Raw genomic sequence first — 13,690 nt, forward strand, 5'->3', positions numbered from 1 at the left:
TGTCTACCCAACCCTGAGAAACTAACCCTAGCAACACTTACTCTGCTGAGGCACTTCTGTTCAAGTGGCCATAGCTATGACTAGAGGTGGCTTTCTGGCCACCCAGGTCCACTTTCTTCCTGTTTGGTGCCCTTTATTTCTACCCTTCTTCTCATGTCCTAGTCCCATGCCCTCTATCCAGCAGGCACCTCAGGGTCAGAACTCTCTCATCTTGACTCTCAGCTGGCCCTTAGCAGAAAGAAGGAAGGTGGAAACATCCTCAATCAAATGAGGACACAAGGCTCTACGTTCCCCAGCCCCACAGTTCATGCGCCCTTACATAAACCTGGGGCCTGGGGCCAGAGAGAAACCAGCAGGACAGGAGCCCACAGTCTGTGATGCACACCTGTCCCCTCTCACATCCTCTCTTGCTTCTTCAAACCCAGCACTGGGCTGGGGGTGGGGTGGTGCAGAGGAAATAGCAACAATGCTAGCAGTGAGAAGAGTTAGCAGGGGTAGTTATTCTCACACAGCAGGTACCATGTCAGATTTGACATGCCTCACAGCAGCCTGACCAAGGACCTGGAATTGTGACCCAGTGACAGAGACCACTGTCCACGCCTGACACATCTGTGGCACTGGGCTGCTGGTGTCTGTATCTGTCCCCGAAAGATGACCTGTAGCTAATGGTCTCACCTCACTAGAGAGACCTGATGCCTTAAGCCCTGCCCTAGAAACAGTGACTGACATGACTGTCCCAGAGCCTGGCAGAACCAGCCACCCACACCCTGATATAGAGTCAGGTTTTCTCCCAAACCGCTCTTCTGCCTAGCTTCTGTGACTACCCCATCCTGTTTACCTCACCCCTTAATAAACAACCCCCATAAGGACCTGTCGTGGACTTTGCTTCTAGGAATCTGACCTAGAGCATCCCCCAGTGTGCAGAATAAGAAGATGAGTAACCCATGAAGTCTCACAGCTGGTGTCTACCAGACAGAAGTCCAGGCCAGTATCAAATGATCAAATTGCATACCATAATAGGTATAATCAAAATAATAATTAAAAGGTTATGTTTATGTATGTAAGAAATAACATATACCACCATAATGAGAAAAGACACAGTAAGGTAAACTGCATTAAATATGAAAATGTGAAGTGATTCAGACTTACAAGAGCCAGGTGTGGGCACATGCCTATGATCTTAGCTTAGGAGGCTGAGGCAGGAGTGTCTTGAGTGTGAGGATAGCCTGGGCTTCTTGATGAGAATCTGCCTCAAACAAACAAACAAACAAAAAACTAATTAAATAAAAGAGAAAGCAAGATTTCAAGAAAGTATCACATACAACTGTGTACTGTACTAATTTAACTATTTTGGGAAAATGAGCATTTATTTAAAAAACAAATTGAAAGACATTAATTAATAAGTGGAATACAACTAATACAATGAGAAATATTTTTTTAAAGATTTGTGGGGCCTGGAGACTCAGGGGTTAAGAGCACTGGCTGCTCTTCCAGAGGACCCAGGTTCAATTTTCAGCAGCCACATGACAGCTCACAATTGTCTGTAACCCCTGTTCCAGGTGATTCGACATCCTCACATAGATGTACATGCAAGCAAAACACCAATGTACATAAAAATTGCAAATAAAATATCTGTGTATTTATTTTATTGTGGTGTGTGTGTGTGTGTGTGTGTGTGTGTGTGTGTGTGTGTGTTACACAGGCATCTTGATAAGAGGGTGCTGGATCAACAGAAACTGGGGTTACAGGTGTTGTGAGCCGCCTGCAGTGGGTGCTGGAAATTGATCCTGGGTTCTCTGGAAGAGTAACAGTGCTCTTAACCACCGAGCCATCTCTCAGTCCCACAATGAGAAACATTTTAAAGTTATCAAGGTGGCTTTTGAAAGTGTGCTTGTAACCCAAGTACTCAGGAGGCCAAGGCTCTTTAAGAGCATTGTGAGGCCAAGGAAATCCTGTCTCAAAACAAACTCTAAGGAGACGACTTGGTCATATTGGAAAGGATTTTTTGCTTGTTGGGATCAGGAAGAATGAAAACAAGATAGGGTGGCACAGACATTCAAGTGACAAATGGTAGTGCCAAGTTTAGGCCATGGGGAATGCCAGATACTAGAATGTACTTGGATAATTAATCCATGTGGGCTGAGGCTTGCTGCTTCCCTTACCTGAACTGGGGAGCATGGTGAGCTCATTTAGAAGGGTGAACATGAGCTTGGTCTGGGACCTGGAAATATCAAAACTCATATAAGGCATCAAAATGAGTGTGAGGATTCTCTGTTCATTTGCTGGTAGGACACCAAGGCTGGTCCCAAAACTTAGCTATTTGGATAGTGTTTCAGTAAACACAGACGTGCAACTGTCTCTGTGGTGTGTTGGTTAGCATCCCTTTAGTATATGCCTGGGAGCGGTATCACCCCCATACTGATTACCGTGGTTGCTACATCACTCTACACCCACACAGCAGGGTAATCAGCTTCCCTGTCTCTGTAAATAATGTCACCTGATTTCCTGATGACAGCCATTCTGACTAGGGCCAGACAGAATCTCAGTGTAGTTTTGCTTTTTTTTTTTTTAGCATTTATTTATTTTTATGTGCACTGATCTTTTTGCCTTCATGTATGCCTCTTCGAGGGTTCCAGATCCTCTGGAAATGGAGCTACAGACAGAGTTATGAGCTGCCAAGTGGGTGCTAGGAATTGAATCCCTTTCCTTGAGAAGAGCAATTGGTGCTCCTAACCACCAAGCTGTCTCTTTAGCCCTCAGTGTAGGCTTCTTGTTTTGTCTTGTCTTTTTGTTTTTTGAGAGAGGGTTTCTCTGTGTAACTTCTCTGGCTGTCCTGAAACTTGCTCTGTAGATGAGACTGGCCTCAAACTCACAGAGATCCACCTGCCTCTGCCCATCCAGTGCTGGGATTAAAGGCGTGCAGTACCTGGCTTCAGTGTAGTTTTAATTAGCATTTCTCTGCTGGTTAAGGATGTTGAATAATTTTTCACATGCGTATTGGCCATCTGAAATTCATCCTTTGGTCAAAATAAATTACCTTCATGAGAAATAAACACTTTTAAATGGAGTATTGGGAATTAAAGGAAGTAATTCCAAAGGATATTGGCTTGGTGTTCAGCAAATATTCACCATGTTGTTTGTTCACATTTGACAACCTCATTTCCAATGAAAATGTGGTATCATTTGTGTCTGTCTGTCTGTATGTCTGTGTCTTTCACATACATTACAAAGTATTTTCTCAATAGGTTTGAATTTTTTGTTTAAATATTCATTCCTAGTTAGTCCAAATTCTTATCTTCATCACTGCCTTCATATTTCCATTAAGTTTTCAGTATTATGGGACTTTCTTTTTTTATAAGCATCACCAATCATTTCCTGTGCTTACCATCATTTCCCTTCTTTATGCATTGAGGAAGTAGATATTCTAGCTTTTGTTTCTGTTTGTTGTTTGGTTTTTGTCTTGGGACTCACGATGTAGACCCGCCTGTACTCGAACTCATATAGATCTTCCTACCTCTGCTTCATGAATTCTGGGATTTAAGGGGTGTGCCACCACTCCTGGCTGGTATCTTAGTTTTTTAATGTTGATGGTTATATGATTTTAAAATCAAGATGTAATTTTAAAATGAAGGGGAGGGCTGGGCTGGAAAATGCCTCAGTGCTTTAGATCCTTCACTGCTCTTTCAGAGGGTCTGGATTTGGAATCCAGTACCTACAAAGTGGCTCACAACTGCCTGTAACTCCAGTTTCAGGGGATCTGATGCCCTCTTCTCACCTCCATGGCTTCCTGCATGCATGAGGTGCACTGAGATACACTCAGGCACACACACACATACACACAAAATTAAATAAAACAAAACAAAATACGTGGTGGACCAAAAGAGTACCGTGGAAGCCAGGCAAGGCAGTGCAAGCCTGTAATCCCAGGTCCTGGGCAGTGGAGGTAGGAGGACCTGGAGTTCAAAGTCATCCTCAGCTACATGGAATGTTAGAGGCCCGCCTATGCTGTATGTCTTAAATTAAAAAGAGTAAGTACAGTGTAATAAAAGGTTCTCCTCCCTTTGTGTCCCTCAGGTCACACCTTCAGATATAATTTGTCACTAGTTTCCTGAGTAGCTGTGTGTATACAGACACACATATATGCATTTTAAAAATATAGTTATTATTGTGTATGATATACATACCTTAGTCCCAGAACTTGGGATGCAGAAGAGGAATTGTGAGTTCAAAGCTTATCTGTGCTACACAGCAAATTCTGGGCAACCTGAGTTATTTAGAGGGACCCTATTTCAAATTCAATCAATTAGTCAATTGTCAAAGCTTTTTGTTTCCAATTTTTAAATTAAATATAATACATTATTTCCCCCTCCCTCCTCTTGCCAAGTTCTCTCAAACACTCCTACCCTCCACACACACACTTGCTTCCTCTCAAATTTATGGCCTCAATGAAAGTGGCCTCAATCCTAGCATTTGGCAAAGGCAGACAGACCTCTGTAAGTTTGAGGCCAGCCTGGTCTACGTAGCTAAGGCTGCATTGTAAGACCCTGATCAAAAACAAACAAACAAAAAAAAAAACAAAAAAGAAATTCATGCCTCTTTTTCTTTAATCATTATTATTACACATACATGAATATATGAATGCAACCTGATAGTTTATTTAGGGTTACTTGTGTGTATATGATTTCAGGTTGACCATCTGGTATTGGATAACCATTTTGGGGGCTCATCCATAATTCACCCTGTATTAGTTAGGGTTTTATTGCTGTGAAGAGACACAATGACCACAGCAACGCTTAGGAAGGACTTGGGGCTGGCTTACAGTTCAGAGGTTTAGTCCATTATCATTATGGTGGGAAACATGATAGCATGTAGGCAGACATGGTGCTGGAGAGGTAGCTGAGAGTTCTACATTTGGATCCATAGACAGCAGGAAGGAAGAGTGGCAGTGGGCCTGGCTGGAGCATCTAAAACCTTAAAGCCCACCCCCAGTGACACACTTACTCCAACAAGGCCACCCCTCCTGATAGTGCCACTCCCTGTGAGCTTATGGAGGCCATTTTCTTTCAAACCACCACATCCCACTCAGCATTTCCTAATTGCCTGCATTTCTTTGTCTATGTCCCCCCCGTGAGATTCCCCCCTTCCATGTTAGCATCTTTATTGTAACTTTTTCAGGTCTTGTTTGGCAGCCATGTTGTTGAAGTATCATTTCTAGGAGACACAGTTTCTTACAATCTTTCTTCCTCTTTCAGTCACTGCTCTATTGCTGTGAGGACACACTGTGACCAAGGCAACTCTTAGAAAAGAAAGCATTTCACTGGGGGCTTATAGGGCATTATCATGGTGGGAAACAGACCAGCATGCTGCTGGAGCTGAAAGCTTTACATCTGATCTTCAGGCAGAGAGAGAGAGAGAGAGAGAGAGAGAGAGAGAGAGAGAGAGAGAGAGTCTGGGGTTGACATAGGGTTTTGAAACTCAAAGCCCACCCCCAATGGCACACATACTCCAACAAGGATGCACCTTGTAATCCTTTCCAAACAGTTCCACTAACTGGGGGCCAAGCATTCAAACATATGAGCCTCTGGGGGGACTGTTCTCCTTCAAACCACCACAGCCTTCTTTCAATGTTCCCAGAGCCTTAGGTGTGGGAGTTGTGTTGTAGACGTATCAGTTAAGCCTGGGCAGAGTTCAATCAGTTGTTCTATACATTTGACCAGTTATGTAATGGTCTCTGTCTGCTGCAAAGAGAAACTTCTTAAGGGTGAAAGCTACACTCACCTGTGAGTATAAGGATAAGTATTTAGAATGCAGGTAAGAGTTGTGCTGGTTTAGTAGAGCGTACATGAGGTCAAAGCTTTTGAAACTGTGTGTTTCTTTAGGAGGCTGCTTGGAACACTTTCCACGTTGTGACTCTTCTGTCAATACCTTTCAGGCGGGTGATTCATATGTGTGTTTCATAATTCATCTCCTGTTGATGGACCCTGCCCTTCCCACCAGTCCTCAGATGCAGCAGCAGGAGATTAATCGCCGTTCTTGTCATTGTATACTGGATTTCTGACAACCTGGACTCTAACCCTTCCAATTTGGGTGAGCTATTTAATGTCTTCCCCACCCTCCACCCCCACCCCCCACCCCCACACGCACCCTAGTGTATCTCACAGTGACAGTGAGACAAAGCAGATGCTAAGTGGAAGGGCATTTGGTTATCCACGTTGCTAAGTTCCTGTTCTGGTTTGGATTCCTTCATAAGCAAACCTGGGGATAAACACAGCTCATTCATTTAGGAGGTGGTCCCAGCAAGCACTATGGGGATAGGAAATGGAGATGGGGGGGGGCACAGGCATCTCCGAGTTGTGTCACTGAGCAAGTTCACACTATGGGTAATAGGAGTCTGCCTGATAAGGCAGGAGTTGGGTGTTTACACATCAACTCTCAGCATCCTTTGGCTAAGGAAACAAATTAAATCCTTGGCCTCCAGCTGTAGGTGGTCAGATGTAAACCAAGCACATGAAGGTGAAGCTGGGGGACTGGGAGGGGCCACAGGGCTTTTATGACATCCTCCAAAAAAAGGATCCAGACTCACTCATCAGTGAAAGACTGGAAAGCTTACTTCTCAGCCATCCACTTAGGAAGTAACACTAACCCCTGGGGCCTGTGATCATGTGACAGGGGATCATGGTAATTTATGTGTAATGATAATTTACAGAGCTTTCCCTGGAATACTTTTAATAGGTCTCTATCCACAAACATAAAGTATACAAGTATTTGTTTTTTCCTAAATACTGCCACCGCTTGCCCTTGACTGTAGTTGTTAGTCTTTTCCATGTTTTGTTAGAGTCATTGTTCTATCAGGAAAATCAGCTGATTCTCATATGTAACACCTTTTTCGCCCCCCAGTGTTGCTTTCATTTTATCATTGCCTTTTCCTCCCAAATAGAAAATTAGTGGGAGATAAAGAATGTTTCATTGCAACTCATTTGTTTGTATACATTGTTTTCAGTAACTTTGTTGAGGTGAAAATGAGCAGATCTGGTCTGAACATTCAGGGACCAGTTGTGTGTGGGCATTATTTTTTTTATCTCTTGTGTCTAGACCTAGGAATGGCATAACAGGGTCTATGATAGACTTCCAAACTGCTTTCCCACATAGCTGTATCATTCCTGCCAGCCATCTGAGGGCTCTAGTTTCTCCAAATCCATATCAACAGAGTCCATCATCTTCTTTGTAGACAGTCTATATAGGTGTGAAATGCCATGTTCCCAGGTTTGTGAGCTCCAAGCAATTTTTAAAATTATGTATTTATTTATTATTATTAGAAAGTGTGTGTGTGTGTGTTGGACATAAGCGTGTGGGTGCTGTGTGAGCACGTGGAACCCAGAGGACAGCTTTGTCATGTCACTTCTCTCCTTCCACCTTTACGTGGGCTCTGGGAATCAAATCCAGGTACATGGCAAGCACTTTTACCTGCTGAGCCCTCTCTTCAGTCCTAAGCAAAACATTTAAAATTCACTTAATTAAAAACAATTATTTAAGGGTTAGCAATGGGCTCAGTGTTTAAAAAACATTTGCTGCTCTTGTAGAGGATCTGAGTTAAGTTTCCAAAACTCATGTTGGAAAGCTCACTAATGCCCATAACTCCAGCTCCAGGGACCTGATGTCCTCTTCTGACCCCCAAGAGCTCCTCACATCCATGTGCACAGGCACACACACACACACACACACACACACACACACACACACACACACACACACACGTATATCACATGAAAGTAAATAAAAAGCAAAACAATTTGTTAATAATTGTTCTTTAATTGACTGTGGTGGCAAATACCGATGATTAGTGAGTTCTGAGTGAATATGAAGCTCATTTGGTCTCTATTCCATTCCTTTGGTCAATTTATTTTTCTGTTTTTAACCCAAGTTCCTTACAGTGGTGGCTACTCTAGAAGATGCTTTGCTATATTTACAAGCTTCCCCCAAATACTTGCCTGCCTATCCCCAAATGGTCTTTTGATAAAAATTGCCTTCAGTTTTTCTATCTTGTGTATTCCTGTGAATTGACCCCAGGGTCCCATGTTTGCTAAATACATGCCTACATGCTGTGCACCGAGCTGCAGCCTGAGCCCTTGACTACCCAATTCTAACGGAAAATGGCTTGCACTGTTTTATTTACATCCTATAGCCACACATCCTGCTTGCTTTTTTTTTCTCCAAATGACTGTTCTTGTCATCTCATCAAGGACTCTGGGATGTCCAGATGGACTTTAAGAGGCATTGCCTTCTGCCTGATGTCTACATGGAGATGTTTTCTTCTACTTTCTGTGGTTTACAGGCAGGTGTGTCTTAGTCACTTCATATGGCTGTAACAGAATATCATAGTCTGAGTGTCAACTGTTGCTCACACTCTCAGAAGCTGGGAAAACCCAGATCTGGATGCCAACACATCTGCTGTCTAGTGAGGGCTCCCAGCCACTTGCTGTGTTTTCATGGGGAAGAAAGAGACAGTGGCTTCCTGCATCTTGTAGGGACACTTGCAGGTCCACCTCACATCTTCGTTAATCTTGGTAGCCCCATCTCTGAGTCTGCTCACCAGTGGTACCGTATGCACCGTGGAGAACATTAACTTTGTATCACTATACTCAGGCTTCACCACCTGCTCTTCCTTTAGACAGGGTCTTTTGTAGCCCAGGCTGAACTTGAACTCACTCTGTAACTGACCCTGCTGCTTTCACCTTGCAAGTGCTAGGCTTACACACACACACATGTGTCACCATGCCCAGCACTTTCGATGATTAAAAATGTGAAAGCAAAGCTTTAAAGAGATGAGAAGGAAGGGTGCAAGTGCTGACCTCTGGGGACTTTGTGAGAGAGGGCAGGGGCTGGCATCTGTGGTGAGGATTATTCCACTTTTGTACAGATGAATGAGCCAGATCCATCTGTGCAATTGTTATGATACCCAGGCTCTGAGTTTAGGAAGGCAGGTGTGTGTGTGTGTGTGTGTGTGTGTGTGTGTGTGTGTGTGTGTGTGTACCTCTATACTCTCTTCCTGGATAAGCAGGATGGCACCAGGAAGGCTGGGATGTGCCAATCCTAGAGACATATAGAACTTGGTTGGGAAAATTCAATTGGTTTGTGAGGGTGAAGGACTCTTGTGGACTGTGTCCTCAGAGATATCTCTAAGGCAGGGGCAGGGGCTGGGGTCTTTGACACAGCAGTATTCTTCTTGGCTTTGGAAGAGGAGGAAAACACCATGTCTTCTTTCCATGTAGGACCTGCACTATGGAAACAGGCCATAAACTGAAGGGCAGAGGAAAAGGCCCAGACACTCCAGGGACCCTCTGTATGGGGACACTGGACCATCTATCATGATCCAAGAAGCCAGGTAGGTGTTTTTCCTCTTCTCTCTTTTCCCTTCTCCTCCAATCCATTCCTTCTCTCTCCTCCTGTGGCCAAGGCTGCCAACCCCACATCCCTGTGTCATCAGTCAGGTGTACCCTTTTGCTGCTATGGATGGTAACCAAGAGTGGGCTAGGAGTCCTGATGCTGTAGGCAGTCCCAAAAGTGCCAAAGATCTCTGGGCAGCTCTGACAGACTTAGCACTTACAGCTCCAAGCCCTGAGAACTAGAGCTTTAGAAGCCAGAGACTTAAGAGTTCTATGTATTTGGAGTAGAGGTTTGTCTCTAGGCTTGGTCGCTAGGTGCTAGGCAGCTGGTGTAACCCTCAGCCCTCAGCAGCAGCTGGTGGCAGTTAGGGTTGGTGACAGTGTGACAGTTCTGAGGGTGTCACCTGGCTTTCAGTAATGTTATAGCCCCTTAGCCTCAGGCATCAGGACCCTTGGCCCTTAATGGCAGCCAGTGTTATCATTCTTGACCTTGAGTCTCCAAACCCAACAAACTTGCCCTTGGCTACTATTCATCACGAAGGGGGAACATCATCAAAGAGCTCCCAGTTCCTAATCTACCCATTTAGAGATGCTTGTTCGGCTTACTCTGAGTCATCAGGGAAACACTATCTCATGCTGCCTCTGGTGCAACATTAGGCTTCAATAAAGGCTTCCCTGGAGCCACCCTTTCTTGCCCACTGTCATTGTCATTGGTAAAGAGATCTGAGCTGGCAGCACAGAGAGGAGATATGGCAGCAAGGTCGAGGTGGAGGTGGCATTAGCTGCACCTTGGTGAACAACAGTGCCGACAGCAAGAGCGGTGGGAAGGCTGTGTCCCAGACAGAGGCTAGGGACAGAGACAACAGGGAACAGAGGGATCAGAGAAGACAAAGGACTGTCAAAGAAGCTGTGACTGGACGGACCAGGAGCAGGAGTCAGGCCTCTAGCAGCTGGACTACACTGTCCTCCAGGTGGCTGTGGAGTTTGAAATCAACCAGGCTTCCATAATGGCGATCCCGCTGGTTAGAGAAGGGAGGCTCGACAGACAGGTTCCCACTCAAAGCAGCCAGGCCCAAGGAAGAGCCTGACAATGGAGGCTCCCCATCCACTCAGCTTGTCTGCAAGGAAAGTAAACATGAAAACCAAACACTAACATTCCTCTTTTCCTCCTTTTTTTAAATTTAATTTTTTCATGTAATGTATTGTCCCGCGCATGCTGTATTTTCTCGCCGGCAAGAAATACACGCAGGACACTCGGATCCTTCTGCAGACAAGCTTTAATGCATCTTGAGACCAGAGCGGAGACACTGAACTAAGAAACCCATCCCTTAAAAAGGCTGACCAGCCGCCTGGGACGTGTTACCCTATGAATGGCTTCAGCTCCTCAGGCCAAATGAGCCACGGGATAGGCAGAGATCAAAGGAATGGAGATTACCCAGCGCCTGTTGAAGTAATTTACATCTTGGTGTCTTTAGGCACCATTATTGTAATGGAGGATGCAGGAAACGGCCCCCTACAATGTATTTTGATCATGTTTTCTCCTTCTGCAATTCTTCCCAAATCCTCCCCACCTCCCTCCCCACTCAACTTTGTGTTCTTTCTCAAAACACACAGATGAAATATCAAAAATATCAAAATATGAAAAATCAATAAGACAAAAATGCAAAAAAACAAAACCCACATTAAAAAACAGAATAAACAGCCAAACAAAAAACACAGAGTTCCTTTTGTGCTGGCCAACTACTCCTGCCCTAAAGTACGGTTGATATACCTGGTGACACTCCATTGGAGATAACTTATTTTCCCTTTGCCAACAGACATCAAATAGAGGGAGCTTCTTGGCTAGGGAAGAGAGCCTGTGTCCACTTCCCCCTCCCCATGCTGGTACCTGGTCTGGCTTGAGCCCTCACAGGCCCTGTGCATGCTGCCACAATTTCTGTGAGTTCATATGTGCACCAGTCCTGTCCTGTCTGAAAGACACTGTTTCTTTGGAGCCATTGTCACCTCTGGCTTTTACCATCTTTCCACCTTCCCTTTGCATAGATTCCTGAGCCTTGAGGGGAGAGGTTTGATTATAGCATCCCATTTAGGACCAGATATTTCATGTTTCTAATTATCTACATATTGTCCAGTTGTGGAACATTAACTTTCTGTTTTGCTTGGTTTTTCAAGACAGGGTTTCTCTGTGTAGCCCTGGCTGTCATGGAACTTACTCTGTCTTGAACTGGCCTTGAACTCAGAGATCCTCCTGCCTCTGCCTTAAGTGCTGAGATTAAAGGTGTGCACCACCACCAAAGGCTGAACATTAACATTCTTACAACACTTAACCAAGTGTGTCACCTGGCCAAGTATCCTTAGGGAGAGTTGAGTATTGGCTCCTGTCTTAACTGGGTTATCCAGATCCAACAAACTTGCCCTTGGACACTATTCAGCATGAGAACAAAAAATTCCTGGCACAGAACATCTCAGAGAACTTTGAGCTTCTATTCTACCCATTTATAGATGGTATTACTGAGGCATACATTTTGCCATGCCTTGCACAGCTTGGTCCTGGAAACCTGGGGCAACACAGGAATGAAGAAAACACACACACACACACACACACACACACACACACACACACACACACACGGGGGCGGGAGTGGGGAGGGCGGAGAGAGAAGTCGGAATCTGATTGGCTGTGCTTGCTCTGATGGAGGGTACCTACTATGCAATCCAGAAACTTGGCTGTGTTTATAATGCATAACACAAGGAGGAGAGGTTAGCTAGTCTTAATGGGAGGTCACTGTAGGGGTGCTGTCACAGTCTATAAACATCCAGGAGGAAACTGTGGTCCATGCTTTCACACTATCAACACGCATACTCCCTCTGTCATTTCCATAGGTCTCAGGATTGGGGTGCTTGTCATGTCCATGTCAATAGCACACATCCACCCAAAGTCACACTGTGAGTGTGTCAGCTAGGTTCTGCCGTGGTAACAAATAGCTTACCCTAAAACAGTATCTCCCACCCTTGTTTTCTGGCTGTTTGAATGGAGGGGAGCTCTGGTCCACATTGTCCATAATCTGAAACAGAACGGGGAGTAGAGATAAGAGTGAGTCACATATTGGCTCTTGAAACATCTGCACAAATGTGACCTATGTCATTTTGGGCACATTTTACCAGACAACTTGAGTTCACAGCCACAGCCAAATGCAAAGGGATGGTTTCCTATAATACCTCCAAAGAGCATCTGTAGATGTCGCCAAGGCCTACCATAGAGAATTAGTAGTAAGCCGGGCCAGCAATCATCTCCTGGCTCTGGGCCATGGATCTTTTTGCTGAAATCATGTCCCAGAGTGTGTTTCCCACTGAAGTCACCATGTCTATAATGGTGGGATGTGCCCTGTCTCCCAGTGATGGTTGCTTAAGGAGCTTGGTGTCTTATCTCAAGAGCTGGGACACCTATGGTGAAACAAAGGCTCCATGTCAGGCAAATATGAAGGAAAGCATAGCCCAGTAAGGAAGCCACACCCTCGTGTGAACACACCCTTAGCACAAAATCACACAAAGCCCTTGTCTTGTGTTACCCGAGGCTCCAAGATTTTGGAAGTTAGCTGATCTGAGAGCCCAAATAATCTTAGTTCTGATCCAGCCTCTGCCATGTACGTGACCTTGGACACTTCCTTCTCTCTTGCCCTGAATCATTCAATCTCCTCCAAGGACAGTGATTCCAGACTAAGGATGATGGATGTGAGCTCACTGCATGACTTGTGAGCTCTGGCACAAGTGCTAGAAGCCAAATGGAGAAGAGGAGCCTGGAAGGAGCTGGAACATATGGCCAGTCAGCCCCTGCTGAATGTTCAGAATATACAATGGGTGCAGCAAGGCCAGTTCCTGGGTGGGCCTCCCACACTTCCTAGAGTTGGAGGTGATATCTCTGCAAGTATGAGGATTAGCTAACCTGTAACATACCCATAAAATACCATGCCTAACACAGTATGCATTTTTGTAAGTATTGATGGAGAACTATACCCCAAATAGCTTATTCTAACATGTAGACCACCATTTATTTAACCCATCCTCCAACTGTTTGCTATTCATGTTACTTTTGGTTTTTAATTATTATAAATAATTGTGCCATGAACAGTTTTGAAATAAATAAAAGTTGTGTATCTATGTTGGCTTCCTACTGCATATGGAATTACTAGATCGAAACCATGGCTCATTATTTTAGGCTTTTGCTTTGTAAATACCCTTTGCCTTCTGTCGGAACTCTTTCCAGCAGACTCTTTGTATACTTCCATCTAGAGTGGAAGACTTGGACT

General features: G+C 44.6%; 1 protein-coding gene across 3 annotated transcripts in view; it reads left to right on the forward strand.

Annotated features, from left to right (window-relative positions):
• The window catches only part of Nlrc5 (NLR family CARD domain containing 5), an 81,265-nt gene that overhangs the window by 11,679 nt on the left and 55,896 nt on the right, over positions 1-13,690 (forward strand). For 2 of the 3 annotated variants that reach the window (XM_027405632.2, XM_035442591.1), the window contains exons 2-3: positions 5,933-6,087; positions 9,270-9,382. In XM_027405632.2, coding sequence (XP_027261433.1) covers positions 9,366-9,382 — 17 coding nt within the window. In that variant the 5' untranslated portion in view covers positions 5,933-6,087; positions 9,270-9,365. The remainder of the gene's footprint in view (positions 1-5,932; positions 6,088-9,269; positions 9,383-13,690) is intronic. The other variant, XM_027405634.2, reaches the window with a different exon arrangement.

This window comes from Cricetulus griseus, chromosome 3 (assembly GCF_003668045.3).
Source record: "Cricetulus griseus strain 17A/GY chromosome 3, alternate assembly CriGri-PICRH-1.0, whole genome shotgun sequence".
NCBI lineage: Eukaryota > Metazoa > Chordata > Mammalia > Rodentia > Cricetidae > Cricetulus > Cricetulus griseus.